At 55.4% G+C, this 25,471-nt stretch overlaps 1 protein-coding gene across 1 annotated transcript in view; it reads left to right on the top strand.

Moving 5' to 3' along the window:
- Positions 1 to 280: 280 nt before the first annotated feature.
- The window catches only part of LOC308232759 (DNA polymerase delta catalytic subunit-like), a gene marked incomplete at its 5' end in the record, with an annotated part of 29,781 nt that continues 4,590 nt past the window's right edge, over positions 281 to 25,471 (top strand). Inside the window, 14 exon segments of the mRNA XM_080639990.1 lie at positions 281 to 421; positions 2,251 to 2,352; positions 2,354 to 2,362; positions 3,933 to 4,124; positions 8,540 to 8,628; positions 9,450 to 9,566; positions 9,688 to 9,801; positions 11,024 to 11,171; positions 12,483 to 12,578; positions 14,902 to 15,039; positions 20,385 to 20,560; positions 22,410 to 22,562; positions 23,587 to 23,689; positions 24,891 to 25,023. Coding sequence (XP_080496116.1) covers positions 281 to 421; positions 2,251 to 2,352; positions 2,354 to 2,362; positions 3,933 to 4,124; positions 8,540 to 8,628; positions 9,450 to 9,566; positions 9,688 to 9,801; positions 11,024 to 11,171; positions 12,483 to 12,578; positions 14,902 to 15,039; positions 20,385 to 20,560; positions 22,410 to 22,562; positions 23,587 to 23,689; positions 24,891 to 25,023 — 1,711 coding nt within the window.

Here is a 25,471-nt window from a genome sequence, read left to right as displayed (position 1 = left end):
CATAGAGCCCATAGAGCCCATAGAGCCCCATAGAGCCCCATAGAGCCCCATAGAGCCCATAGAGCCCATAGAGCCCCATAGAGCCCATAGAGCCCATAGAGCCCCATAGAGCCCATAGAGCCCATAGAGCCCATAGAGCCCATAGAGCCCCATAGAGCCCATAGAGCCCATAGAGCCCCATAGAGCCCATAGAGCCCATAGAGCCCATAGAGCCCATAGAGCCCATAGAGCCCCATAGAGCCCATAGAGCCCATAGAGCCCCGTCCCCTGTGTCCCGCAGGTGGATTCGTTCCCATTCCTGGGCCGCATCCTGGGGCGCCGCTCGGAGCTCCGGGATGCAACGTTCCAGTCCCGGCAGCTGGGGCGCAGGGAGGGGAAGATGCTGAGTGCGGAAGGGAGGGTGATCCTGGACATGCTGCAGGTGAGGGATATGGGATATGGGATATGGGATATGGGATATGGGATATGGGGTATGGGATATGGGATATGGGGTATGGGGTGTGGGATATGGGATATGGGGTATGGGGTATGGGATATGGGGTATGGGGTATGGGGTATGGGATATGGGGTATGGGATATGGGGTATGGGATATGGGGTATGGGATATGGGGTATGGGGTATGGGGTATGGGGTATGGGATATGGGGTATGGGGTATGGGGTATGGGATATGGGGTATGGGATATGGGGTATGGGATATGGGGTATGGGGTATGGGGTATGGGGTATGGGGTATGGGGTATGGGATATGGGGTATGGGATATGGGGTATGGGATATGGGGTATGGGGTATGGGGTATGGGGTATGGGGTATGGGATATGGGGTATGGGGTATGGGGTATGGGGTATGGGGTATGGGGTATGGGATATGGGGTATGGGGTATGGGGTATGGGGTATGGGATATGGGGTATGGGGTATGGGATATGGGGTATGGGGTATGGGGTATGGGGTATGGGATATGGGATATGGGGTATGGGGTATGGGATATGGGATATGGGGTATGGGGTATGGGGTATGGGATATGGGGTATGGGGTATGGGGTATGGGGTATGGGGTATGGGATATGGGATATGGGGTATGGGATATGGGGTATGGGGTATGGGGTATGGGATATGGGGTATGGGGTATGGGGTATGGGGTATGGGATATGGGATATGGGATATGGGGTATGGGATATGGGGTATGGGATATGGGATATGGGATATGGGGTATGGGGTATGGGATATGGGATATGGGGTATGGGGTATGGGGTATGGGGTATGGGATATGGGGCATGGGATATGGGATATGGGGTATGGGATATGGGATTGGGGTATGGGGTATGGGGTATGGGATATGGGATATGGGGTATGGGGTATGGGATATGGGGTATGGGATATGGGGTATGGGGTATGGGGTATGGGATATGGGGTATGGGATATGGGATATGGGATATGGGGTATGGGGTATGGGATATGGGGTATGGGGTATGGGATATGGGGTATGGGATATGGGATATGGGGTATGGGATATGGGATATGGGGTATGGGGTATGGGATATGGGGTATGGGGTATGGGATATGGGGTATGGGATATGGGATATGGGGTATGGGATATGGGATATGGGGTATGGGGTATGGGGTATAGGATATGGGGTATGGGGTATGGGGTATGGAATATGGGGTATGGGGTATGGGATATGGGATATGGGATATGGGATATGGGGTATGGGGTATGGGATATGGGGTATGGGATATGGGATATGGGGTATGGGATATGGGGTATGGGGTATGGGGTATGGGGTATGGGATATGGGGTATGGGATATGGGATATGGGGTATGGGGTATGGGGTATAGGATATGGGGTATGGGGTATGGGGTATGGGATATGGGGTATGGGGTATGGGATATGGGATATGGGATATGGGATATGGGGTATGGGGTATGGGGTATGGGATATGGGGTATGGGATATGGGATATGGGGTATGGGATATGGGGTATGGGGTATGGGGTATGGGGTATGGGGTATGGGGGTATGGGATATGGGATATGGGGTATGGGATATGGGGTATGGGATATGGGGTATGGGGTATGGGATATGGGGTATGGGATATGGGATATGGGATATGGGGTATGGGGTATGGGGTATGGGGTATGGGATATGGGGTATGGGATATGGGGTATGGGATATGGGATATGGGGTATGGGGTATGGGATGCATTGGGTCCCTATGACCGTCCCTATGGTCCCACATTACCCTATGGGTGCTGCAGGTGCTGCTCCGGGACCACAAGCTCCGCTCGTACACGCTCAACGCCGTCAGCTTCCACTTCCTGCAGGAGCAGAAGGAGGACGTTCCCCATGGGATCATCACCAGACCTGCAGGTGGAGCCACATCCCATACCCCATACCCCATACCCCATATCCCATATCCCATATCCCATATCCCATACCCCATACCCCATACCCCATATCCCATACCCCATATCCCATACCCCATACCCCATATCCCATATCCCATACCCCATACCCCATATCCCATACCCCATATCCCATACCCCATATCCCATACCCCATATCCCATACCCCATACCCCATATCCCATACCCCATATCCCATACCCCATACCCCATACCCCATATCCCATACCCCATATCCCATACCCCATACCCCATATCCCACACCCCATATCCCATACCCCATACCCCATACCCCATACCCCATATCCCATACCCCATATCCCATACCCCATACCCCATATCCCATACCCCATATCCCATACCCCATATCCCATACCCCATACCCCATACCCCATACCCCATATCCCATACCCCATTCCCCATATCCCACACCCCATATCCCATACCCCATACCCCATACCCCATACCCCATATCCCATACCCCATATCCCATACCCCATACCCCATATCCCATACCCCATACCCCATACCCCATACCCCATACCCCATACCCCATATCCCATACCCCATATCCCATACCCCATACCCCATATCCCATACCCCATACCCCATACCCCATATCCCATACCCCATATCCCATACCCCATACCCCATATCCCATACCCCATATCCCATACCCCATACCCCATACCCCATACCCCATATCCCATACCCCATATCCCATACCCCATATCCCATACCTCATATCCCATACCCCATACCCCATACCCCATACCCCATATCCCATACCCCATACCCCATATCCCATACCCCATACCCCATATCCCATACCCCATACCCCATACCCCATACCCCATATCCCATACCCCATACCCCATACCCCATACCCCATACCCCATATCCCATACCCCATATCCCATACCCCATACCCCATACCCCATACCCCATACCCCATATCCCATACCCCATACCCCATATCCCATACCCCATATCCCATACCCCATACCCCATACCCCATACCCCATACCCCATACCCCATATCCCATACCCCATATCCCATACCCCATACCCCATACCCCATATCCCATATCCCATACCCCATACCCCATATCCCATACCCCACACCCCATACCCCATATCCCATACCCCATATCCCATACCCCATATCCCATACCCCATACCCCATACCCCATACCCCATACCCCATACCCCATATCCCATACCCCATACCCCATACCTCATATCCCATACCCCATATCCCATACCCCATACCCCATACCCCATATCCCATACCCCATATCCCATACCCCATACCCCATACCCCATATCCCATACCCCATATCCCATATCCCATATCCCATATCCCATATCCCATACCCCATATCCCATACCCCATATCCCATACCCCATATCCCATACCCCATATCCCATACCCCATATCCCATATCCCATATCCCATATCCCATATCCCATACCCCATATCCCATACCCCATATCCCATATCCCATATCCCATGGCCACGCTCCCGTCCCCAGCACGGCTCGGAGCAGAGCCGCCGCCGCCTGGCCCTCTACTGCCTCAAGGACACGGTGCTGCCGCTGCGCCTGCTGGCCAAGCTCATGGTGCTGGTGACGCACGTGGAGATGGCGCGGGTGACGGGCGTCCCGCTCAGCTACCTCCTCACCCGCGGCCAGCAGGTCAAGGTGGTGTCCCAGCTGCTGCGGCAGGTGCGTGCCGCGCGCCGCGGCCTCGGGGGCGCTACGGGGCGCTAGCGGGTGGTTAGGGGGGGCTATGGGGTGGTTATGGGGTGGTTATGGGGGGGCTTTGGGGTGGTTATGGGGTGGTTATGGGGGGCTATGGGGTGGTTATGGGGTGGTTATGGGGGGCTATGGGGTGGTTATGGGGTGGTTATGGGGGGCTATGGGGTGGTTATGGGGGGCTATGGGGTGGTTATGGGGGGCTATGGGGTGGTTATGGGGTGGTTATGGGGGGGCTTTGGGGTGGTTATGGGGTGGTTATGGGGGGCTATGGGGTGGTTATGGGGTGGTTATGGGGGGCTATGGGGTGGTTATGGGGTGGTTATGGGGGGCTATGGGGTGGTTATGGGGGGCTATGGGGTGGTTATGGGGGGCTATGGGGTGGTTATGGGGTGGTTATGGGGGGCTTTGGGGTGGTTATGGGGCGCTATGGGGTGGTTATGGGGTGCTATGGGGTGGTTATGGGGTGCTATGGGGGGCTATGGGGTGGTTATGGGGTGCTATGGGGGGCTTTGGGGTGGTTATGGGGGGCTATGGGGTGGTTATGGGGTGCTATGGGGGGCTGTGGGGTGGTTATGGGGGGCTATGGGGTGGTTATGGGGGCCTATGTGGTGGTTATGGGGTGCTATGGGGGGCTTTGGGGTGGTTATGGGGGGCTATGGGGTGGTTATGGGGTGCTATGGGGGGCTGTGGGGTGGTTATGGGGGGCTATGGGGTGGTTATGGAGGCCTATGGGGTGATTATGGGGGGCTATGGGGTGTTATGGGGTGCTATGGGGGGCTTTGGGGTGGTTATGGGGGGCTATGGGGTGGTTATGGGGTGCTATGGGGGGCTGTGGGGTGGTTATGGGGCACTATGGGGTGGTTATGGGGTGCTATGGGGGGCTATGGGGTGCTATGAGGCTGGGAGCATTGGGGTGTTATCAATGTGGACATTGGCTTATCAGTGGGGGCAATGGGTTATCAATGGGGGCAATGGGTTATCAATGGGGACATTGGGTTATCAGTGGGGGCAATGGGTTATCAATGGGGACATTGGGTTATCAATGGGGACATTGGGTTATCAGTGGGGGCAGTGGGTTATCAATGGGGACATTGGGTTATCAGTGGGGGCAATGGGTTATCAATGGGGGCATTGGGTTATCAATGGGGGCAATGGGTTATCTATGGGGGCATTGGGTTATCAATGGGGACATTGGGTTATCTATGGGGACATTGGGTTATCAATGGGGACATTGGGTTATCTATGGGGACATTGGGTTATCAATGGGGGCAATGGGTTATCTATGGGGACATTGGGTTATCATTGGGGCAATGGGTTATCAATGGGGACATTGGGTTATCAATGGGGGCAATGGGTTATCTATGGGGACATTGGGTTATCTATGGGGGCATTGGGTTATCAGTGGGGGCAATGGGTTATCAATGGGGACATTGGGTTATCAATGGGGGCAATGGGTTATCAATGGGGACATTGGGTTATCAATGGGGGCAATGGGTTATCTATGGGGGCAATGGGTTATCAATGGGGGCAATGGGTTATCTATGTGGACATTGGGTTATCTATGGGGACATTGGGTTATCAATGGGGGCAATGGGTTATCTATGGGGACATTGGGTTATCAGTGGGGGCAATGGGTTATCAATGGGGGCATTGGGTTATCAATGGGGGCAATGGGTTATCTATGGGGACATTGGGTTATCAATGGGGGCAATGGGTTATCAATGGGGACATTGGGTTATCAATGGGGGCAATGGGTTATCTATGGGGACATTGGGTTATCAATGGGGGCAATGGGTTATCTATGGGGACATTGGGCTATCAATGGGGGCAATGGATTATCTATGGGGACATTGGGTTATCAATGGGGGCAATGGGTTATCTATGGGGACATTGGGTTATCAGTGGGGGCAATGGGTTATCAATGAGGGCAATGGGTTATCAATGGGGACATTGGGTTATCAATGGGGGCAATGGGTTATCTATGGGGACATTGGGTTATCAATGGGGGCAATGGATTATCTATGGGGACATTGGGTTATCAATGGGGGCAATGGGTTATCTATGGGGACATTGGGTTATCAGTGGGGGCAATGGGTTATCAATGAGGGCAATGGGTTATCAATGGGGACATTGGGTTATCAATGGGGGCAATGGGTTATCTATGGGGACATTGGGTTATCAATGGGGGCAATGGGTTATCTATGGGGACATTGGGTTATCAATGGGGGCAATGGGTTATCTATGGGGACATTGGGTTATCAGTGGGGGCAATGGATTATCTATGGGGACATTGGGTTATCAATGGGGGCAATGGGTTATCTATGGGGACATTGGGTTATCAGTGGGGGCAATGGGTTATCAATGAGGGCAATGGGTTATCAATGGGGACATTGGGTTATCAATGAGGGCAATGGGTTATCAATGGGGACATTGGGTTATCAATGGGGGCATTGGGTTATCAATGGGGACATTGGGTTATCAGTGGGGGCAATGGGTTATCAATGGGGACATTGGGTTATCAATGGGGGCAATGGGTTATCAATGGGGACATTGGGTTATCAGTGGGGGCAATGGGTTATCTATGGGGACATTGGGTTATCAGTGGGGGCAATGGGTTATCTATGGGGACATTGGGTTATCAATGGGGGCAATGGGTTATCTATGGGGGCAATGGGTTATCAATGGGGGCAGTGGGTTATCTATGGGGACATTGGGTTATCAATGGGGGCAATGGGTTATCAATGAGGGCAATGGGTTATCAATGGGGGCAATGGGTTATCTATGGGGGCAATGGGTTATCAATGGGGGCAATGGGTTATCTATGGGGACATTGGGTTATCAATGGGGGCAATGGGTTATCTATGGGGGCAATGGGTTATCAATGGGGACATGGGGTTATCAGTGGGGGCAATGGGTTATCTATGGGGGCAATGGGTTATCTATGGGGACATTGGGTTATCAGTGGGGGCAGTGGGTTATCAATGGGGACATTGGGTTATCAGTGGGGGCAATGGGTTATCAATGGGGACATTGGGTTATCAGTGGGGGCAATGGGTTATCAATGGGGGCAATGGGTTATCAATGGGGGCAATGGGTTATCTATGGGGACATTGGGTTATCAATGGGGGCAATGGGTTATCAATGAGGGCAATGGGTTATCAATGGGGACATTGGGTTATCAGTGGGGGCAATGGGTTATCAATGGGGACATTGGGTTATCAGTGGGGGCAATGGGTTATCAATGGGGGCATTGGGTTATCAATGGGGGCAATGGGTTATCTATGGGGACATTGGGTTATCAATGGGGGCAATGGGTTATCTATGAGGACATTGGGTTATGTATGGGGGCAATGGGTTATCTATGGGGACATTGGGTTATCAGTGGGGGCAATGGGTTATCAATGGGGACATTGGGTTATCAGTGGGGGCAATGGGTTATCAATGGGGGCATTGGGTTATCAATGGGGGCAATGGGTTATCTATGGGGACATTGGGTTATCTATGGGGGCAATGGGTTATCTATGGGGACATTGGGTTATCAGTGGGGGCAATGGGTTATCAATGGGGACATTGGGTTATCAGTGGGGGCAATGGGTTATCAATGGGGACATTGGGTTATCAGTGGGGGCAATGGGTTATCAATGGGGACATTGGGTTATCAGTGAGGGCAATGGGTTATCTATGGGGGCAATGGGTTATCTATGGGGACATTGGGTTATCAGTGGGGGCAATGGGTTATCAATGGGGACATTGGGTTATCAGTGGGGGCAATGGGTTATCAATGGGGACATTGGGTTATCAGTGGGGGCAATGGGTTATCAATGGGGACATTGGGTTATCAGTGAGGGCAATGGGTTATCTATGGGGACATTGGGTTATCTATGGGGGCAATGGGTTATCTATGGGGACATTGGGTTATCAGTGGGGGCAATGGGTTATCAATGGGGACATTGGGTTATCTATGGGGGCAATGGGTTATCTATGGGGACATTGGGTTATCTATGGGGGCAATGGGTTATCTATGGGGACATTGGGTTATCAGTGGGGGCAATGGGTTATCTATGGGGACATTGGGTTATCAATGGGGGCAATGGGTTATCTATGGGGACATTGGGTTATCAGTGGGGGCAATGGGTTATCAATGGGGACATTGGGTTATCTATGGGGGCAATGGGTTATCTATGGGGACATTGGGTTATCAGTGGGGGCAATGGGTTATCAATGGGGACATTGGGTTATCTATGGGGGCAATGGGTTATCTATGGGGACATTGGGTTATCTATGGGGGCAATGGGTTATCTATGGGGACATTGGGTTATCAGTGGGGGCAATGGGTCCATAGCGGTCACATGTGGGGTGCTGACCCCCATCTATGGGGCCAGGCCATGAGTGAGGATCTGCTGATGCCGGTGGTGAAGGCCGAGGGGGGGGAGGACTATGAAGGGGCCACCGTGATTGAGCCCCTCAAGGGGTGAGTGTGGGGCTGAGCCCCCCATTACCCTCCATTGCTCCCATTGCCCCCATTACCCCCATTGCCCCCATTACCCCTCATTGCCCCCATTACCCCATTACCCCCCATTGCCCCCATTCCCCCATTACCCCCATTGCCCCATTACCCCTCATTGCCCCCCATTCCCCCATTCCCCCCATTGCCCCATTACCCCTCATTGCCCCCCATTACCCCTCATTGCCCCCATTCCCCCATTACCCCCATTACCCCCATTACCCCTCATTGCCCCCATTACCCCTCATTGCCCCCATTCCCCCATTACCCCCATTGCCCCCATTACCCCTCATTGCCCCCCATTGCCCCATTACCCCCATTACCCCCATTACCCCCATTGCCCCCATTGCCCCCATTACCCCTCATTGCCCCCATTACCCCCATTACCCCTCATTGCCCCCATTACCCCTCATTGCCCCCATTCCCCCATTACCCCCATTGCCCCCATTACCCCTCATTGCCCCCCATTGCCCCATTACCCCCATTACCCCCATTGCCCCCATTGCCCCCATTACCCCCCATTGCCCCCATTACCCCCATTGCCCCCATTGCCCCCATTACCCCTCATTGCCCCCATTACCCCCATTACCCCTCATTGCCCCCATTACCCCTCATTGCCCCCATTCCCCCATTACCCCCATTGCCCCCATTACCCCTCATTGCCCCCCATTCCCCCATTACCCCTCATAGCCCCCATTGCCCCCATTACTCCCATTCCCCCATTACCCCTCATAGCCCCCATTCCCCCTTTGCCCCCATTCCCCCATTGCCCCCCATTGCCCCCCCAGGTACTACGAGGTGCCCATCGTGACGCTGGACTTCTGCTCCCTGTACCCCTCCATCATGATGGCTCACAACCTCTGCTATAGCACCCTGCTGCCACCGGGGGGCGCCCAGCGCTTCGGGTAGGCCCAATGGGGATACCCCATACCCCATGGCCCGTATCCCATACCCCATCCCACATCCATTCCCTGTATCCCTCCCCTATCCCCATCCCCATGCCCATGCCCTGTCTCCCATCCCCAGGCTGGGCCCCACTGATTACATCCGGACGCCCTCGGGGGAGCTCTTCGTCACTTCTGGGGTGCGCCGGGGGCTGCTCCCAAGGGTGCTGGAGGGGCTGCTGGAGGCTCGGAGCAGGTGGGTGCTGTGGGTGCTATGGGGCTCTATGGGGCTCTATGGTCCCTATGGTCTCTATGGTCTCTATGGGTCTCTATGGGCTCTATGGTCTCTATGGTCTCTATGGTCTCTATGGGCTCTATGGGTCTCTATGGTCTCTATGGTCTCTATGGGTCTCTATGGTCTCTATGGTCTCTATGGGTCTCTATGGTCTCTATGGTCTCTATGGGTCTCTATGGGTCTCTATGGTCTCTATGGGTCTCTGTGGTCTCTATGGTCTCTATGGGTCTCTATGGTCTCTATGGGCTCTATGGTCTCTATGGTCTCTATGGGTCTCTGTGGTCTCTATGGGTCTCTATGGGTCTCTATGGGTCTCTATGGTCTCTATGGGTCTCTATGGGTCTCTATGGGTCTCTATGGGTCTCTATGGTCTCTATGGGTCTCTATGGTCTCTATGGGTCTCTATGGGTCTCTATGGGCTCTATGGGTCTCTATGGGCTCTATGGTCTCTATGGGTCTCTATGGGCTCTATGGGTCTCTATGGGCTCTATGGGCTCTATGGTCTCTATGGGCTCTATGGTCTCTATGGGTCTCTATGGGCTCTATGGGCCTCTATGGGCTCTATGGTCTCTATGGTCTCTATGGTCTCTATGGTCTCTATGGTCTCTATGGGTCTCTATGGGCTCTATGGGTCTCTATGGGCTCTATGGTCTCTATGGTCTCTATGGTCTCTATGGGCTCTATGGGTCTCTATGGGCTCTATGGGCTCTATGGTCTCTATGGGTCTCTATGGGTCTCTATGGTCTCTATGATCTCTATGCTCTCTATGGTCTCTATGGTCTCTATGGTCTCTATGGTCTCTATGGGTCTCTATGGTCTCTATGGGCTCTATGGGCTCTATGGGCTCTATGGTCTCTATGGGCTCTATGGGTCTCTATGGTCTCTATGGTCTCTATGGGTCTCTATGGGCTCTATGGCTCTCTATGGGCTCTATGGTCTCTATGGTCTCTATGGTCTCTATGGTCTCTATGGGTCTCTATGGTCTCTATGGTCTCTATGGGTCTCTATGGTCTCTATGGGTCTCTATGGTCTCTATGGTCTCTATGGTCTCTATGGTCTCTATGGGTCTCTATGGGCTCTATGGGCTCTATGGGCTCTATGGTCTCTATGGTCTCTATGGGCTCTATGGGCTCTATGGTCTCTATGGGTCCCTGTGGGCCCTATGGTGTCTCTGTGCCCGCAGGGTGAAGCAGGAGCTGGCGCAGGAGCAGGATGGGGCCCGCCGGCAGGTGCTGCACGGCCGCCAGCTGGCGCTCAAGGTCAGCGCCAACTCCGTCTACGGCTTCACCGGGGCGCAGGCGGGGAGGCTGCCGTGCCTGGAGGTCAGCCAGGTGAGACAGAGGGCCCATAGGGACCCATAGCGCCCATAGGGACCCATAGGGACCCATAGCACCCATAGGGACCCATAGGGACCCATAGCGCCCATAGGGACCCATAGAGACCATAGGGACCCATAGCGCCCATAGGGACCCATAGGGACCCATAGCACCCATAGGGACCCATAGCGCCCATAGGGACCCATAGCGCCCATAGGGACCCATAGGGACCCATAGCACCCATAGGGACCCATAGGGACCCATAGCGCCCATAGGGACCCATAGCGCCCATAGGGACCCATAGCGCCCATAGGGACCCATAGGGACCCATAGCACCCATAGGGACCCATAGCGCCCATAGGGACCCATAGGGACCCATAGCGCCCATAGGGACCCATAGCGCCCATAGGGACCCATAGCGCCCATAGGGACCCATAGGGACCCATAGCACCCATAGGGACCCATAGCGCCCATAGGGACCCATAGGGACCCATAGCACCCATAGGGACCCATAGAGACCCATAGCGCCCATAGGGACCAATAGAGACCCATAGCGCCCATAGGGACCCATAGAGACCCATAGCACCCATAGGGACCCATAGAGACCCATAGCGCCCATAGAGACCCATAGCACCCCATAGCACCCATAGCACTGCATAGCGCCCCGTATCACCCCATAGCACCCCATAGCACCCCATAGCACCCATAGCACTGCATAGCGCCCCGTATCACCCCATAGCACCCTGTAGCGCCCCATAGCACCCTGTAGCGCCCCATAGCACCCATAGCACTGCATAGCGCCCCGTATCACCCCATAGCGCCCCATAGCACCCATAGCACTGCATAGCGCCCCGTATCACCCCATAGCACCCCATAGCACCCATATCACCCCATAGCACCCATAGCGCCCCATAGCACCCATAGCACTGCATAGCGCCCCGTATCACCCCATAGCGCCCCATAGCACCCATAGCACTGCATAGCGCCCTGTATCACCCCATAGCACCCCATAGCGCCCCGTATCACCCCATAGCGCCCTGTAGCGCCCCATAGCACCCATAGCACTGCATAGCACCCCGTAGCGCCCCATAGCGCCCCATAGCACCCATAGCGCCCCATAGCACCCATAGCACTGCATAGCGCCCCGTAGCGCCCCATAGCGCCCCATAGCACCCATAGCGCCCCATAGCACCCATAGCACTGCATAGCGCCCCATAGCGCCCCATAGCACCCATAGCGCCCCATAGCACCCATAGCACTGCATAGCGCCCCGTAGCGCCCCGTAGCGCCCCATAGCGCCCCCCAGCATCGCTCTCTGCCCCCCAGAGCGTGACGGCCTTCGGGCGCCAGATGATCGAGCGCACCAAGCAGTTGGTCGAGGGCCGCTACTGCCTGGCCCAGGGGTACCCAGCGGATGCCAAGGTGGGGCTGGGGGGGGCTATAGGGGTCTATGGGGGGTATAGGGATCCGGGGGGGTCTATAGCGGGTTATAAGGGGCTAGAGGCGTCTTTGGGGGGCTATAGGGGTCTATAGGGGTGGTCTATAGGGAGCTATGGGGGTCTAGGGGAGGGATCTATTGGGGTCTATGGGGGGCTATAGATATGTTTATAGATGGGGTTTTTGATGCGGGTGGCTGGGGGATCTATAGGTATCTATAGGGGTGTCTATAGGTGTTCTCTATATGTGTCTGTGGGAATGTCTATAGGTGTCTATAGGTGTCTCTCTATAAGTGGTCTATGGGGACACGGCCTCGGTCATGTCTCTAGAGGGGTCCATAGGGGTCTCTATACTGTCTCTATAGGTGGTCTATGGGGACACGGACTCGGTCATGTCTCTAGAGGGGTCCATAGGGGTCTCTATACTGTCTCTATAGGTGGTCTATGGGGACACGGCCTCGGTCATGTCTCTAGAGGGGTCCATAGGGGTCTCTATACTGTCTCTATAGGTGGTCTATGGGGACACGGCCTCGGTCATGTCTCTAGAGGGGTCCATAGGGGTCTCTATACTGTCTCTATAGGTGGTCTATGGGGACACGGACTCGGTCATGTCTCTAGAGGGGTCCATAGGGGTCTCTATACTGTCTCTATAGGTGGTCTATGGGGACACGGCCTCGGTCATGTCTCTAGAGGGGTCCATAGGGGTCTCTATACTGTCTCTATAGGTGGTCTATGGGGACACGGCCTCGGTCATGTCTCTAGAGGGGTCCATAGGGGTCTCTATACTGTCTCTATAGGTGGTCTATGGGGACACGGCCTCGGTCATGTCTCTAGAGGGGTCCATAGGGGTCTCTATACTGTCTCTATAGGTGGTCTATGGGGACACGGCCTCGGTCATGTCTCTAGAGGGGTCCATAGGGGTCTCTATACTGTCTCTATAGGTGGTCTATGGGGACACGGCCTCGGTCATGTCTCTAGAGGGGTCCATAGGGGTCTCTATACTGTCTCTATAGGTGGTCTATGGGGACACGGCCTCGGTCATGTCTCTAGAGGGGTCCATAGGGGTCTCTATACTGTCTCTATAGGTGGTCTATGGGGACACGGCCTCGGTCATGTCTCTAGAGGGGTCCATAGGGGTCTCTATACTGTCTCTATAGGTGGTCTATGGGGACACGGCCTCGGTCATGTCTCTAGAGGGGTCCATAGGGGTCTCTATACTGTCTCTATAGGTGGTCTATGGGGACACGGCCTCGGTCATGTCTCTAGAGGGGTCCATAGGGGTCTCTATACTGTCTCTATAGGTGGTCTATGGGGACACGGCCTCGGTCATGTCTCTAGAGGGGTCCATAGGGGTCTCTATACTGTCTCTATAGGTGGTCTATGGGGACACGGCCTCGGTCATGTCTCTAGAGGGGTCCATAGGGGTCTCTATACTGTCTCTATAGGTGGTCTATGGGGACACGGCCTCGGTCATGTCTCTAGAGGGGTCCATAGGGGTCTCTATACTGTCTCTATAGGTGGTCTATGGGGACACGGCCTCGGTCATGTCTCTAGAGGGGTCCATAGGGGTCTCTATACTGTCTCTATAGGTGGTCTATGGGGACACGGACTCGGTCATGTCTCTAGAGGGGTCCATAGGGGTCTCTATACTGTCTCTATAGGTGGTCTATGGGGACACGGCCTCGGTCATGTCTCTAGAGGGGTCCATAGGGGTCTCTATACTGTCTCTATAGGTGGTCTATGGGGACACGGACTCGGTCATGTCTCTAGAGGGGTCCATAGGGGTCTCTATACTGTCTCTATAGGTGGTCTATGGGGACACGGACTCGGTCATGTCTCTAGAGGGGTCCATAGGGGTCTCTATACTGTCTCTATAGGTGGTCTATGGGGACACGGACTCGGTCATGTCTCTAGAGGGGTCCATAGGGGTCTCTATACTGTCTCTATAGGTGGTCTATGGGGACACGGCCTCGGTCATGTCTCTAGAGGGGTCCATAGGGGTCTCTATACTGTCTCTATAGGTGGTCTATGGGGACACGGCCTCGGTCATGTCTCTAGAGGGGTCCATAGGGGTCTCTATACTGTCTCTATAGGTGGTCTATGGGGACACGGACTCGGTCATGTCTCTAGAGGGGTCCATAGGGGTCTCTATACTGTCTCTATAGGTGGTCTATGGGGACACGGCCTCGGTCATGTCTCTAGAGGGGTCCATAGGGGTCTCTATACTGTCTCTATAGGTGGTCTATGGGGACACGGACTCGGTCATGTCTCTAGAGGGGTCCATAGGGGTCTCTATACTGTCTCTATAGGTGGTCTATGGGGACACGGACTCGGTCATGTGCCGCCTGGGCGTGCGCTCGGTGCCCGAGGCCATGGCCCTGGGCCGTGAAGTCGCCTCCTGGGTGTCCGAGCACTTCCCGGCCCCCATCCGGCTGCAGTTCGAGAAGGTGCGGAGCCGCCGGGGCCATAGGGGCTGTGGGAGCCTATAGGGGCTGTGGGAGCCTATAGGGGCTGTGGGAGCCTATAGGGGCTGTGGGAGCCTATAGGGGCTATGGGTGCCTATAGGGGCTATGGGAGCCTATAGGGGCTATGGGTGCCTATAGGGGCTGTGGGAGCCTATAGGGGCTGTGGGTGCCTATAGGGGCTGTGGGTGCCTATAGGGGCTGTGGGAGCCTATAGGGGCTATGGGAGCCTATAGGGGATGTGGGAGCCTATAGGGGCTGTGGGAGCCTATAGGGGCTGTGGGTGCCTATAGGGGCTGTGGGAGCCTATAGGGGCTGTGGGTGCCTATAGGGGCTGTGGGAGCCTATAGGGGCTGTGGGAGCCTATAGGGGCTGTGGGTGCCTATAGGGGCTGTGGGAGCCTATAGGGGCTGTGGGAGCCTATAGGGGATGTGGGAGCCTATAGGGGCTGTGGGTGCCTATAGGGGCTGTGGGAGCCTATAGGGGCTGTGGGAGCCTATAGAGGCTGTGGGTGCCTATAGGGGCTGTGGGTGCCTATAGGGGCTGTGGGAGCCTATAGGGGATGTGGGAGCCTATAGGGGATGTGGGAGCCTATAGGGGCTGTGGGTGCCTATAGGGGCTGTGGGAGCCTATAGGGGCTGTGGGAGCCTATAGGGGCTGTGGGTGCCTATAGGGGCTGTGGGAGCCTATAGGGGCTGTGGGAGCCTATAGGGGCTGTGGGTGCCTATAGGGGCTGTGGGAGCCTATAGGGGCTGTGGGAGCCTATAGGGGATGTGGGAGCCTATAGGGGATGTGGGAGCCTATAGGGGCTATGGGAGCCTATAGGGGACGTGGGAGCCTATAGGGGACGTGGGAGCCTATAGGGGCTATGGGAGCCTATAGGGGACGTGGGAGCCTATAGGGGCTGTGGGAGCCTATAGGGGACGTGGGAGCCTATAGGGGCTGTGGGTGCCTATAGGGGCTGTGGGAGCCTATAGGGGCTGTGGGTGCCTATAGGGGCTGTGGGAGCCTATAGGGGCTGTGGGTGCCTATAGGGGCTGTGGGAGCCTATAGGGGCTGTGGGAGCCTATAGGGGCTGTGGGTGCCTATAGGGGCTGTGGGAGCCTATAGGGGCTGTGGGAGCCTATAGGGGCTGTGGGTGCCTATAGGGGCTGTGGGTGCCTATAGGGGATGTGGGTGCCTATAGGGGATGTGGGTGCCTATAGGGGATGTGGGTGCCTATAGGGGCTGTGGGAGCCTATAGGGGCTGTGGGTGCCTATAGGGGCTGTGGGAGCCTATAGGGGCTGTGGGTGCCTATAGGGGCTGTGGGTGCCTATAGGGGCTGTGGGAGCCTATAGGGGCTGTGGGTGCCTATAGGGGCTGTGGGAGCCTATAGGGGATGTGGGTGCCTATAGGGGCTGTGGGAGCCTATAGGGGCTGTGGGTGCCTATAGGGGCTGTGGGAGCCTATAGGGGCTGTGGGAGCCTATAGGGGCTGTGGGTGCCTATAGGGGCTGTGGGAGCCTATAGGGGATGTGGGTGCCTATAGGGGCTGTGGGTGCCTATAGGGGATGTGGGAGCCTATAGGGGCTGTGGGAGCCTATAGGGGCTGTGGGAGCCTATAGGAGCTGTGGGTGCCTATAGGGGCTGTGGGAGCCTATAGGGGCTGTGGGTGCCTATAGGGGCTGTGGGTGCCTATAGGGGATGTGGGTGCCTATAGGGGCTGTGGGTGCCTATAGGGGCTGTGGGAGCCTATAGGGGCTGTGGGTGCCTATAGGGGCTGTGGGAGCCTATAGGGGCTGTGGGAGCCTATAGGGGATGTGGGAGCCTATAGGGGACGTGGGTGCCTATAGGGGCTGTGGGTGCCTATAGGGGCTGTGGGAGCCTATAGGGGATGTGGGAGCCTATAGGGGCTGTGGGTGCCTATAGGGGCTGTGAGTGCCTATAGGGGCTGTGGGAGCCTATAGGGGCTGTGGGAGCCTATAGGGGCTGTGGGTGCCTATAGGGGATGTGGGTGCCTATAGGGGCTGTGGGAGCCTATAGGGGATGTGGGAGCCTATAGGGGCTGTGGGAGCCTATAGGGGCTGTGGGTGCCTATAGGGGCTGTGGGTGCCTATAGGGGATGTGGGAGCCTATAGGGGCTGTGGGTGCCTATAGGGGCTGTGGGAGCCTATAGGGGCTGTGGGTGCCTATAGGGGCTGTGGGTGCCTATAGGGGATGTGGGAGCCTATAGGGGCTGTGGGAGCCTATAGGGACTGTGGGTGCCTATAGGGGTCTGTTGGTGCCTATAGGGGCTGTGGGTGCCTATAGGGACTGTGGGTGCCTATAGGGGTCTGTGGGAGCCTATAGGGGCTGTGGGTGCCTATAGGGGTCTGTGGGTGCCTATAGGGGCTGTGGGTGCCTATAGGGACTGTGGGTGCCTATAGGGGTCTGTGGGTGCCTATAGGGGCTGTGGGTGCCTATAGGGACTGTGGGTGCCTATAGGGGTCTGTGGGTGCCTATGGGCATCTATATGTTCTCTAGAGATGTCTATATGTCCTGTGTAGCTGTGTGTGTGTTCTCTATAGGTGTCTCTATGTTACCTATAGCTTTCTGTAGATTCCTATATGTCCTCTATAGGTGTGTCTGTCTTCTCTGTAGGTGTCTATAGGTGTCTCTATGGTTTGTCTCTAGGTGTCTCTATAGGTGTCTATAGGTGTCTCTGTCTCTAGGTGTCTATAGGTGTCTATAGGTGTCTATAGGTGTCTCTATGGTGTCTCTATGGTCTCTATTGTCTCTATAGGTGTACTGGCCCTACCTCCTCATCAGTAAGAAGCGCTATAGGTGTCTATAGGTGTCTATAGGTGTCTATAGGTGTCTATAGGTGTCTCTATGGGGTCTCTATGGTGTCTCTATGGTCTCTATAGGTGTACTGGCCCTACCTCCTCATCAGTAAGAAGCGCTATAGGTGTCTATAGGTGTCTATAGGTGTCTCTATGGTGTCTCTATGGGGTCTCTATGGTCTCTATAGGTGTACTGGCCCTACCTCCTCATCAGTAAGAAGCGCTATAGGTGTCTATAGGTGTCTATAGGTGTCTATAGGTGTCTATAGGTGTCTATAGGTGTCTATAGGTGTCTATAGGTGTCTCTATGGTGTCTCTATGGGGTCTCTATGGTCTCTATAGGTGTACTGGCCCTACCTCCTCATCAGTAAGAAGCGCTATAGGTGTCTATAGGTGTCTATAGGTGTCTATAGGTGTCTCTATGGTGTCTCTATGGTGTCTCTATGGTCTCTATAGGTGTACTGGCCCTACCTCCTCATCAGTAAGAAGCGCTATAGGTGTCTATAGGTGTCTCTATGGTGTCTCTATGGTGTCTCTATGGTCTCTATAGGTGTACTGGCCCTACCTCCTCATCAGTAAGAAGCGCTATAGGTGTCTATAGGTGTCTATAGGTGTCTATAGGTGTCTATAGGTGTCTATAGGTGTCTCTATGGTGTCTCTATGGGGTCTCTATGGTCTCTATAGGTGTACTGGCCCTACCTCCTCATCAGTAAGAAGCGCTATAGGTGTCTATAGGTGTCTATAGGTGTCTATAGGTGTCTATAGGTGTCTATAGGTGTCTATAGGGGTCTATAGGGGTCTCTATGGGGTCTCTATGGTGTCTCTATGGTCTCTATAGGTGTACTGGCCCTACCTCCTCATCAGTAAGAAGCGCTATAGGTGTCTATAGGTGTCTATAGGTGTCTATAGGTGTCTATAGGTGTCTATAGGGGTCTCTATGGTGTCTCTATGGTGTCTCTATGGTCTCTATAGGTGTACTGGCCCTACCTCCTCATCAGTAAGAAGCGCTATAGGTGTCTATAGGTGTCTATAGGTGTCTATAGGTGTCTATAGGTGTCTATAGGTGTCTCTATGGTGTCTTTATGGTGTCTCTATGGTCTCTATAGGTGTACTGGCCCTACCTCCTCATCAGTAAGAAGCGCTATAGGTGTCTATAGGTGTCTATAGGTGTCTATAGGTGTCTCTATGGTGTCTCTATGGTCTCTATAGGTGTACTGGCCCTACCTCCTCATCAGTAAGAAGCGCTATAGGTGTCTATAGGTGTCTATAGGTGTCTATAGGTGTCTATAGGTGTCTATAGGTGTCTATAGGGGTCTCTATGGGGTCTCTATGGGGTCTCTATGGTCTCTATAGGTGTACTGGCCCTACCTCCTCATCAGTAAGAAGCGCTATAGGTGTCTATAGGTGTCTATAGGTGTCTATAGGTGTCTATAGGTGTCTATAGGTGTCTCTATGGGGTCTCTATGGGGTCTCTATGGTCTCTATAGGTGTACTGGCCCTACCTCCTCATCAGTAAGAAGCGCTATAGGTGTCTATAGGTGTCTATAGGTGTCTATAGGTGTCTCTATGGGGTCTCTATGGTCTCTATAGGTGTACTGGCCCTACCTCCTCATCAGTAAGAAGCGCTATAGGTGTCTATAGGTGTCTATAGGTGTCTATAGGTGTCTCTATGGTGTCTCTATGGGGTCTCTATGGTCTCTATAGGTGTACTGGCCCTACCTCCTCATCAGTAAGAAGCGCTATAGGTGTCTATAGGTGTCTATAGGTGTCTATAGGTGTCTCTATGGTGTCTCTATGGGGTCTCTATGGTCTCTATAGGTGTACTGGCCCTACCTCCTCATCAGTAAGAAGCGCTATAGGTGTCTATAGGTGTCTATAGGTGTCTATAGGGGTCTCTATGGTGTCTCTATGGGGTCTCTATGGTCTCTATAGGTGTACTGGCCCTACCTCCTCATCAGTAAGAAGCGCTATAGGTGTCTCTAGGTGTCTATAGGTGTCTATAGGTGTCTATAGGTGTCTATAGGGGTCTCTATGGTGTCTCTATGGGGTCTCTATGGTCTCTATAGGTGTACTGGCCCTACCTCCTCATCAGTAAGAAGCGCTATAGGTGTCTATAGGTGTCTATAGGTGTCTATAGGTGTCTCTATGGTGTCTCTATGGTGTCTCTATGGGGTCTCTATGGTCTCTATAGGTGTACTGGCCCTACCTCCTCATCAGTAAGAAGCGCTATAGGTGTCTATAGGTGTCTATAGGTGTCTATAGGTGTCTATAGGTGTCTATAGGGGTCTCTATGGTCTCTATAGGTGTACTGGCCCTACCTCCTCATCAGTAAGAAGCGCTATAGGTGTCTATAGGTGTCTATAGGTGTCTATAGGTGTCTATAGGTGTCTATAGGGGTCTCTATGGTCTCTATAGGTGTACTGGCCCTACCTCCTCATCAGTAAGAAGCGCTATAGGTGTCTATAGGTGTCTATAGGTGTCTATAGGTGTCTCTATGGTGTCTCTATGGGGTCTCTATGGTCTCTATAGGTGTACTGGCCCTACCTCCTCATCAGTAAGAAGCGCTACGCCGGCCTCTGCTTCTCCTCGAGCGCCGAGGTCCCGGACGGGCTGGACTGCAAGGGGCTGGAGGCGGTGCGCAGGGACAACTGCCCCCTAGCGGCCAACCTGGTCACTGCCTGCCTGCAGCGCCTCCTGCTGCACCGGTGGGCTCGGGGGGGGTGCGGGGGCTGTGGGGGGATATGGGGGGATGTGGGTCCTATGGGGGGGTATGGGTGCTATGGGGGGATATGGGGTGCTATGGGTGCTATGGGGTGCTATGGGGTGCTATGGGGTGCTATGGGGGGCTATGGGGGCTATGGGGGGATATGGGTGCTATGGGGTGCTATGGGGGGATATGGGTGCTATGGGGTGCTATGGGGGGATATGGGGGGATATGGGTGCTATGGGGTGCTATGGGGGGATATGGGTGCTATGGGGGGATATGGGTCCTATGGGGGGGTATGGGGGGATATGGGGGGCTATGGGTGCTATGGGGTGCTATGGGGGGATATGGGATGCTATGGGGGGATATGGGTGCTATGGGGTGCTATTGGGGGGCTATGGGGTTCTATGGGATGCTATGGGGGGATATGGGTGCTTTGGGGTGCTATGGGGGGATATGGGGTTCTGTGGGGTGCTATGGGTGCTATGGGGTGATATGGGTGCTATGGGGTGCTATGGGGTAATATGCATGCTATGGGGTGATATGGGGGTTATGGGATGCTATGGGGTTCTATGGGGTGATATGGGCTGATATGGGTGCTATGGGGTGCTGTGGGGTAATATGCATGCTATGGGGTGATATGGGGGCTATGGGATGCTATGGGGTTCTATGGGGCGATATGGCCTGATATGGGTGCTATGGGGTGCTATGGGGTAATATGCATGCTATGGGGTGATATGGGGGCTATGGGATGCTATGGGGTTCTATGGGGTGATATGGCCTGATATGGGTGCTATGGGGTGATATGGGGGCTATGGGCTGATATGGGGGCTATGGGGTGATATGGGGGCTATGGGGTGATATGCGGGCTATGGGGTGATATGGGTGCTATGGGCTGATATGGGGTCTATGGGGTGATATGGGGGCTATGGGGGGATATGGGGGCTATGGGGGGATATGGGGGCTATGGGTGGCTATGGGGGCTATGGGGTGCTGTGGGGTACTGGGGAATGTGACATGGGGGTGTTGGGGGTGACTGAGTGATAGGGTGTGATGGGGTGCACTATGGGTGCTGTACAGGGCTCTGTATGGTCCCTAGGGCTCTATCTCTAGGTGCCCCATAGGCTCTATGGGCTCTGTGTAGGGGTGCCCCACAGGCTCTATGGGCTCTGTGTAGGGGAGCCCCACAGGCTCTATGGGCTCTGTGTAGGGGAGCCCCACAGGCTCTATGGGCTCTGTGTAGGGGAGCCCCACAGGCTCTATGGGCTCTGTGTAGGGGAGCCCCACAGGCTCTATGGGCTCTGTGTAGGGGTGCCCCGCAGGCTCTATGGGGGTGCCCCGCAGGCTCTATGGGGGTGCCCCACAGGCTCTATGGGGGTGCCCCACAGGCTCTATGGGCTCTATGGGGGTGCCCCACAGGCTCTATGGGCTCTGTGTAGGGGAGCCCCACAGGCTCTATGGGGCTCTATGGGGGTGCCCCGCAGGCTCTATGGGGGTGCCCCGCAGGCTCTATGGAGGTGCCCCACAGGCTCTATGGGCTCTATGGGGGTGCCCCGCAGGCTCTATGGGGGTGCCCCGCAGGCTCTATGGGGGTGCCCCGCAGGCTCTATGGGGGTGCCCCACAGGCTCTATGGGCTCCATGGGGGAGCCCCACAGGCTCTATGGGGGTGCCCCACAGGCTCTATGGGCTCTATGGGGGTGCCCCACAGGCTCTATGGGGGTGCCCCACAGGCTCTATGGGGGTGCCCCACAGGCTCTATGGGCTCCATGGGGGTGCCCCGCAGGCTCTATGGGCTCCATGGGGGAGCCCCGCAGGCGCCCCATGGGCTCTGTCCCCGTGCGCCCGGCAGGGACCCGGCGGGGGCGGTGCTGCACGCGCAGGAGGTGATCTCGGACCTGCTCTGTGACCGCGTGGATCTCTCCCAGCTCGTGATCACCAAGGAGCTCACCCGGGCGGCCACCGAGTACGCGGCGCCCCAGGCGCACGTCCAGCTGGCACAGAGGTGGGGGCGCCCCCTAGGGACACCCCTATAGACCCCTATAGACACCCCCTAGGGACCCCTATAGAACCCCTATAGATCCCCTATAGACCCTTATAGACACCCCCTAGGGACCCCTATAGAACCCCTATAGATCCCCTATAGACCCTTATAGACACCCCCTAGGGACCCCTATAGAACCCCTATAGATCCCCTATAGATCCCCTATAGATCCCCTATAGACACCCCCTAGGGACCCCTATAGAACCCCTATAGATCCCCTATAGACCCCTATAGATCCCCTACAGACACCCCCTATGGACACCCCCTATAGACTCCTATAGATCCCCTATAGACACCTCCTATGGACCCCTATAGAACCCCTATAGACACTTTCCATAGACCCCTATAGATCCCCTATGACACCCCCTATGGACCCCTATAGATCCCCTATGGACACCCCCAATGGACACCCCCTATAGACTCCTATAGATCCCCTATAGACACCCCCTAGGGACACCCCCATAGACCCCTGTAGATCCCCTATGGACACCCCCTATGGACACCCCCTATGGACACCCCCTATAGACTCCTATAGATCCCCTATAGACACCCGTATGGACCCCTATAGACACCCCCTATAGACACCCACTATAGACCTCCATTGACATCCCCTGTAGACCCCCTATAGACCTCCACTGACACCCCCTGACACCCCCTATAGCCCCCCCAGAGACCCCCGTTGACATCCCCATTGACAGCCCCTATAGACCCCCCCAGAGACCCCCATTGACATCCCCATTGACAGCCCCTATAGCCCCCCCCAGAGACCCCCGTTGACATCCCCATTGACAGCCCCTATAGCCCCCCCCAGAGACCCCCATTGACATCCCCATTGACAGCCCCTATAGCCCCCCCCAGAGACCCCCGTTGACATCCCCATTGACAGCCCCTATAGCCCCCCCCAGAGACCCCCGTTGACATCCCCATTGACAGCCCTTATAGACCCCCTATAGATGCCCCCTATAGCCCCCATTGCCCCCCCCAGGATGCGGCAGCGGGACCCTGGCAGCGCCCCCGCCCTGGGCGACCGCGTCCCCTATGTCATCGTCACCGGGGCCAAGGGGGCGGCCGCGTACACCAGGTCCGAGGTGGGTCCATAGGGGACAATGGGGAGCGGGTCCATAGGGGACAATGGGGAGCGGGGCCCATAGGGATCAATGGGGAGCGGGTTCCATTGAGGACAATGGGGAGCGGGTTCCATTGAGGTCAATGGGGAGCGGGTTCCATTGAGGTCAATGGGGAGTGGGTTCCATTGGGGTCAATGGGGAGCGGGTTCCATTGAGGACAATGGGGAGCGGGTTCCATTGAGGTCAATGGGGAATGGGTTCCATTGGGGTCAATGGGGAGCGGGTTCCATTGAGGACAATGGGGAATGGGCTCCATTGAGGTCAATGGGGAATGGGTTCCATTGAGGACAATGGGGAATGGGTTCCATTGGGGTCAATGGGGAGCGGGTTCCATTGAGGACAATGGGGAATGGGCTCCATTGAGGTCAATGGGGAATGGGCTCCATTGAGGACAATGGGGAATGGGTTCCATTGGGGTCAATGGGGAATGGGCTCCATTGGGGTCAATGGGGAGCGGGTTCTATTGAGGGCAATGGGGAATGGGCTCCATTGAGGTCAATGGGGAATGGGTTCCATTGAGGACAATGGGGAGCGGGTTCCATTGAGGACAATGGGGAATGGGCTCCATTGAGTACAATGGGGAGCAGGTTCCATTGGGGTCAATGGGGAGCGGGTTCTATTGAGGGCAATGGGGAATGGGCTCCATTGAGGTCAATGGGGAATGGGTTCCATTGAGGACAATGGGGAGCGGGTTCCATTGAGGACAATGGGGAATGGGCTCCATTGAGTACAATGGGGAGCAGGTTCCATTGGGGTCAATGGGGAGCGGGTTCTATTGAGGGCAATGGGGAATGGGCTCCATTGAGGTCAATGAGGAATGGGTTCCATTGAGGACAATGGGGAGCGGGTTCCATTGAGGACAATGGGGAATGGGCTCCATTGAGTACAATGGGGAGCAGGTTCCATTGGGGTCAATGGGGAGCGGGTTCTATTGAGGGCAATGGGGAATGGGCTCCATTGAGGTCAATGAGGAATGGGTTCCATTGAGGACAATGGGGAGCGGGTTCCATTGAGGACAATGGGGAATGGGCTCCATTGAGGTCAATGGGGAATGGGCTCCATTGAGGACAATGGGGAGCAGGTTCCATTGAGGACAATGGGGAGCGGGTTCCATTGGGGTCAATGGTGGGGAGGACCCCAAAGCCTCTCTGTGCCCCCCCAGGACCCCATCTACGCCCTGGAGCACAACCTGCCCATTGACAGCCGCTATTACCTGGAGCAGCAGCTCGCCAAGCCCCTGCTGCGCATCTTCGAGCCCATCCTGGGCGAGGGCCGGGCCGAGAGCATCCTGCTCAGTGAGGAGCCCCCCGAAACTGCCCCAGAACCACCCCAAAATGGGAGCCCCAGGAGGGGGGTCCCCACTGAACCCAATGGGGGGGTCATTGGGGGGGGTCCCTCCTTTATAACCCAATGGGGGGTCATTGGGGCATCCCCATTGAACCCAATGGGGGGGTCATTGTGGGGGGTCCCCCTTTTATAACCCAACGTGGAGGTCATTGGAGGGGTCCCCATTTAACCCAATGGGGGAGTCCCCACTGAACCCATTGGGGGGGTCATTGGGGCATCCCCATTGAACCCAATGGGGGGGTCATTGTGGGGGGTCCCCCTTTTATAACCCAACGTGGAGGTCATTGGAGGGGTCCCCATTTAACCCAATGGGGGAGTCCCCACTGAACCCATTGGGGGGGTCATTGGGGCATCCCCATTGAACCCAATGGGGGGGTCATTGTGGGGGGTCCCCCT

Source organism: Psittacula echo (assembly GCF_963264785.1).
Source record: "Psittacula echo genome assembly, contig: SCAFFOLD_165, whole genome shotgun sequence".
In the NCBI taxonomy this organism is placed as follows: Eukaryota; Metazoa; Chordata; class Aves; order Psittaciformes; family Psittacidae; genus Psittacula; species Psittacula echo.
The sequence above is the reverse complement of the archived record's forward strand: the minus strand, read 5'-3'. Positions and strand labels throughout refer to the sequence as shown.